At 30.1% G+C, this 6,000-nt stretch overlaps 1 protein-coding gene across 3 annotated transcripts in view; it reads right to left on the bottom strand.

Moving 5' to 3' along the window:
• Positions 1–396: 396 nt before the first annotated feature.
• LOC107445749 (hemicentin-1) overlaps positions 397–6,000 on the bottom strand; it is a 449,355-nt gene continuing 443,751 nt past the window's right edge. For 2 of the 3 annotated variants that reach the window (XM_087166306.1, XM_087166304.1), the window contains one exon: positions 397–2,053. In XM_087166306.1, the coding sequence (XP_087022432.1) occupies positions 1,865–2,053 (189 nt within the window). In that variant the 3' untranslated portion in view covers positions 397–1,864. The remainder of the gene's footprint in view (positions 2,054–6,000) is intronic. The other variant, XM_087166305.1, reaches the window with a different exon arrangement.

Genomic DNA, 6,000 nt, shown 5'->3' with positions numbered 1-6,000 from the left:
TGATAGCAAGTAAAAATTATTTTTATCCATGCTGTTATCATTTAATTCTAAAATATTCATACAAATAATTAAAATTATACTCTTTGCAATTAGCATAGGTGTCACAAGATTATGCAATTTCAAATCTCTTCACATTTCCCCCTCTCCGTTACAACAGCTTTCATAAATATTACTTTTACCCCATAACAGACTGCTTCAAGCTCAAATACTTGGGCGTGGGGAAAAAAGGATATTTACCAGAACCATAGTAAGTGAGTGGGGTAATTCCGTAACCTTGATATACCGATTCGATTTATAAAGAGTATAAATAAAGATATTAATTTTTTTATATGACATAATGGGAAAAATAAACTGTAATCAAAAGTTTAACCATATACTGATCGAACTTTTCAACAATTTTTTTTTTTGCATCTCTGTTTGGCAAGGAAATTAAAGATCAATGCACTAAATATAATATATGTATATATCAGTGTGTTTTTTAGCGGATCATTTATCAAAGTTCATGTCCTGCGTGAGCTAAAAGGTTATTCATACGTTATAAAAATGAGTATTTTTAAAATATTGGTGCCATTTCATAAAATTTTTAGATCAAGGGTATTGAAACATGTCACTAATTGTACAGTCACTCATTTACGTGTGTTTTGTAAGCAAAGTTTCACTAGCTGATATGTACAACGGACAACGAATTTCTCCATGCTAAATTAATAAGCTCCTCATTAAAGTGTTGGCAACAATTGGCGAGCAGCAATATACAAATCTCAGTAACTTCTTCAAAAGTTATGAGATCGAAAACTAGAAAAAAAAATGCTCGCACCGTAAAAGTCACTTTAAATGCACAATCTTTATTGATAACGGCAAAAAAAAATTAAATAATAAAAAAGAAGCACTTTCATGCGAGTTTCGTGAAATGTTTCCAGGTTTTCTCCGTTCGGATTGTAAAAGAGTCCATAAGGAACATGAATATTCGAATGAAACTTTGGTTACATAATTTTGGTTAAAAAAGTTGAAGGAACTCATTTACGTCATCAATTGCTTCAAACTATTATAAAAATAATAAACGGTGTACTTAACTAACCATAGTAAACAGTTAAGAAATTAAAAAATCTTTAATCTTAATAAACCATCGAATATCTTGAGTTGGAATTCATAGTTCCATTTAATATCAATAAGCATTTTATATTTAGAGTTAGAATTTGAACTGAAGTTATAATCTCAATAAATCATTGTGTATCAAAAATTGCAATTCTAACTCAACCTCTATTTTTAATCTTAATAATTCTTTTAAAATATCCAAAATTCGAATTCAAATTCAAAATGGACTCTTTTACAGCTTGGACGATCAGTGACCAACGTCTTTTGTTGTCTTAAATCCATTTTTTTACAAAAACTGATGCTAGTAGTTAAGTTATCAATCAGTAAATAGAAATTGGTCAGTAGCAGACTGCCTTATCACAAGAATGTTCCATTATTTGATCTACAAATAATATCACTGATTTTTTGTATTAGGCCCAGCCTTTGCACCACCCAAAGGGAAACCAAATCTGGAATCGAAATCCGAAACTCTTCCTAGGTTTCTTAAGAATTGAAGAAAAAAAAACACATTAAAAAGGAAATCAGATTATTTTAAGATTAAAAGACGATATCCAGAACCGTCTTCTTGGCTCAATTTTTGAGCCAGTTTAACGAATGCTGTTTCAGCTCATCCGGAAATTAAAAAAAAAAAACTCAATCCAGATAAATCATATTCTTTTTTTTAATTGGCTTAAGAATTCCAGTTTCAGCCTCATCCATTCCAGTTCCTCAATTTTTTTGTTTTCCAAATAAATCTCAAGTGCAACTTTGAACACTATCGCTTATTGATTCCTCAGATTCCAAGGGAGTCGAAGAACCCTCCCTTTTTGGTTTTAGGAGGCAAAGGAGGCTCTTTTGGCTTCTTTCCGATGCCCTTGGGTGGCAGAGGAGGCTTCATTCTAGGATCGGGAATTTTTCCCGCTTTGACATCATCATACAAGTCCGCATACACCATTTCGTCACTGCTGTCCGGCCTGTAAGGCTGTAAAAGTCAGAAAAAACAATAAATTCAAAGTATTATTTATTAAAGACTCAAATTATTATAAGATAAAAAGAATTAAAGTATTTATGAAAACTTCGATGTAAGTTTTAATCAAATAAGACATGTAAGGATAGTCCATAATAAAAGCGAATTTTTTGGGCAGCAAAAATATAAATGTTTCGGATTCCCGGCTAGCTGTGTTGACGGAAATTATAATTTTTTTTCTGTCCTGCTTTGTCACCGGTAATCATTTAAACAACGAGATTTGAAGCCTTAGATAAATTGTGTAATAAAAACCATGGTAAGATTTAAGTAAGACCTTGCGTAAGATTTAAATAAAATATTCCGTTAGGTACATTTTAAATTGGTAACGAAATAAAATAATTTTAGGTCTATGGTGTTTAACTTTTACACATATAGATATCCAGATTTAGCAATTGTGCAATAATCTAAGATTTACAAAAGTAATATTTCAAATAACACCTTATCGCTCCTTAATATGGTGAATTTGCTTTATTAAGATACGCATAAACCAAACCGAAATTCAAATATATATTAATTCATTGCTATTAAAATTGTCGCGCTTAGAAAGAGTTATTAGAATGAAACAAATTTTTTACATACGTAAGCACTAAGTTGATATAAGTAATTGCAGGGAAAATTACTCTTGGGCTAACGTGAAAACAGGGCGCTTTCAGTCAGGCATTGATGCACATAAATCCCTAATAATGTCTCGCGGCATCTAATTCCACAGTTGTAGTAAAAACGCTGCTAATGCGACTAAACTCGGAGGCTGTCAAACTTGATGTCCTAATGGCCCAGATGTGTTGAAAGGTGACACAAAAGTACCACTGGACTGTTATGGCACCATGGGTCAATATTAGGGGTGTTGGTGTGTTGCTTGCCTTCCAGCACGTACCAGAAGCTGTAGAAGCGGTGTGTAACTGTACATGGCCCACAAGATTGACACAGACCCACCGCTGTCTTTGATTCGAGTAGTGTCGCTCTCGCCGGGATTGGACTGCAACCAAATGGAACCAGCTCGTCTTCAGTGATGAAACCAGATTTAATTTTGGCAGTGATAACCATCGTGTATGAGTGTTTAGGCTCCGTGGTGAATGCCCCAATCCTATAACATCACACCGTTCTAAAGCTGGTCTGATGGTATGGGATACCATCGTATACGATACACAATCACACCAATATTGATCTACATCGCCATGACAATCTAGTGATTCGGTATGCTCGTGATATCCTTCATCTACACGTGTTGCCACTCGTGACAACAGGAGTCATTTTTAACAAGCAGTGCCCGGTCACACAAAGCAAGGGTGTCACAAGACTGCCTCCGCAACATTACTCCCCTACTCTGACCTGCTTGATCTCTAGATTTATCACCGAATGAGCAAATCTGAGACTATTTGGGTAGTCTCCGAGTTTAGTTGATTCAGCAGTGTTTTTACAGTAACTGTGGAACGAGATGCCGTTAAGACATCATAAAGGATGCCTTAATGCCCGACAGTAACGTTTCCTGCATTTCTTGTGGTCGAAGACAGTAATAAAACCTACATTCATACGTATTCCTCCTGCAATAAATATTCGTTTTGATTTTTTTATTCATTTATTTATATCAATGTTGCACTCTGTATGTTAAATTTTGTTTCATTCTGATAACTCTTTCAAAGTGCGCTATATTTTTTTATGTCACTGAGTGTACGTAATTGAAAGCAAAATTTTAACCATTTTTACCAAAGTAGTAAGAGAAATCTAGAGTTTTAAATATATAATGGAGGTTTTGTTTAACAGATTTCTTAACGTTAAAAAGCATTGAAAATTGTTTGAAAAAAAAGTTGAGCATTAACCTTTAAAGTTATATTTTATTGATCCATGTGTTTTTTTTTGAAAACTGGTGATAGTAATTACTATTGCGAATTTTTGTAAGTCTACAAAAGTACTGTGTTGCTTTTATCCAACAGACTATTTTTCTCTCGTGTAAAAATAAATCATTACGCACTCTGGTACGAATTCTATAATTGTGAATTAAATGATTTAATTTACTGCTTGAATTTATTTTATTTCATTAGTTCTAAATTTTAATCTTCGACATTTGAGAATTCACTAAAGAAATGTAACATTGAAATATCAAACTAACTCTTTTTCGAGTTTTAAAAAGCTAAATGCTACCTATTTTTCTCTAAATTGGATGCTTGTAAATATTTTTTGTAAACTAAATCTTAAAAAAAAGATGCATAAAAAATTTGATAGTTTTATTTGTAAACTCATTAAAGGAACAATTATAATGTTTGAGTCATTAAAATTGTTTTGAAATTTGAAAAACTAAGGTATCTCCAACATATGCTGCTATGATGGTTTAAAATTAGCTCTTTTTATTAAAATACTTTGTTTAATAAGTCAAGACTAATACAAAATTTTGTTTTTGTTTGTGATTCGTTTATAAATAAACATTTATTTACATTCCATTATTATTATGGAAGAAATTACATTAATATTTATTAAATACAGTTATAAATATTTATGGGACAAATACAATTAAAATATATTGTATAAAGTTCAAAGTCATTTTAAATTTTGATATGCTTTGATATTTCCGAATTTTTGATGCAAAATAACATGAAAATTTTTAAAACCACAAATATGGTTTTCAATCATCAGTGGTGTAAAGCTAAAATATTTTCAAAACTTTACCATTTTATTTATTATGATGGCTTTAAACTAATAAATTACAAGATTTCATGTTATGATATTAGATCATGGGTGAAAAATAATTATCTAAGTTTTTAAGTAGTAGTAGCAAAATCATTTATAAATATACAGTAATGAATTCATTTCTCAAAAAATTTTACAAAATAAATTGTTCAGATTTCAAAGTCATTTTAGAATTTTAATACGTTTAAGGCATTTTTAAAATTTTTGATGAAAAATAGTTTTCAAGCATTACACTATCTGTCTAAATTATTATTACTCACTATAAGATTCTATGTAAAATCTTAATTATCAGGTGATCCTATGCAGCTTTATTGTTTTTGCGCGACTGAAACCGGTTTGCACTTGTTTACGTTAGTGTATTAATTGGTTATATAAGACGGTATATAATATAAATTTAACGATACGATAAATTAGACGATATATTATATGAATATAGAATATTTATTATATGAAGTATTATATTATTAAATATCCAAATTATTAGACGCATTGTAGTTTTTTAATAATGACATGTTTTGCACGAGTTTATAGGCAATACTTTTATAGTTAAACATACATGTGATGGGTTTTTATTCAGGAGATTTTTTATATAGTACTTCCTATTTGTATTTATTTTTAACGTATTGCATTGCAATGTTTAGCAATTAATACAGGAACGTAAACAAATGCAAACAGATTAAAAACAATACAGCTGTTTAGTATCAATGGGTTAAATTAGACGATATATAATATAAATTTAACGATACGATAAATTAGACGATATATTATATTAATATAGAATATTTATTATATCAAGTATTATATTATTAAATATCCAAACTATTAGACGCATTGTAGTTTTTTAATAATGACATGATTTGCACGAGTTTATAGGCAATACTTTCATATTTAAACATACATGTAATGGGTTTTTATTCAGGAGATTTTTTTACATACTTCCTATTTGTCTTTATTTTCAACGTATTGCATTACAATGTTAAGCAATTGATACAGGAGCGTAAACAAATTCAAACCAATTAAAAACAATACAGCTGTATAGTATCAATGGGTTAAATTAGACGATATATAATATAAATTTAACGATACCATAAATTAGACGATGTATTAATATAGAATATTTATTATATCAAATACTAAACTGTAATAATTTGATCAAATTATTCGACGCACTATAGTTTTATAATAATGATATGATTTGCACGAGTTTGTAGTATTTAAAC

The sequence above is a fragment of the Parasteatoda tepidariorum genome, chromosome 6, assembly GCF_982258835.1.
Source record: "Parasteatoda tepidariorum strain Cologne lab strain chromosome 6, Ptep-v5.0, whole genome shotgun sequence".
Lineage (NCBI taxonomy): Eukaryota > Metazoa > Arthropoda > Arachnida > Araneae > Theridiidae > Parasteatoda > Parasteatoda tepidariorum.
Note: the sequence above shows the minus strand (reverse complement) of the source record. Positions and strands in the feature narration are given on the sequence as shown.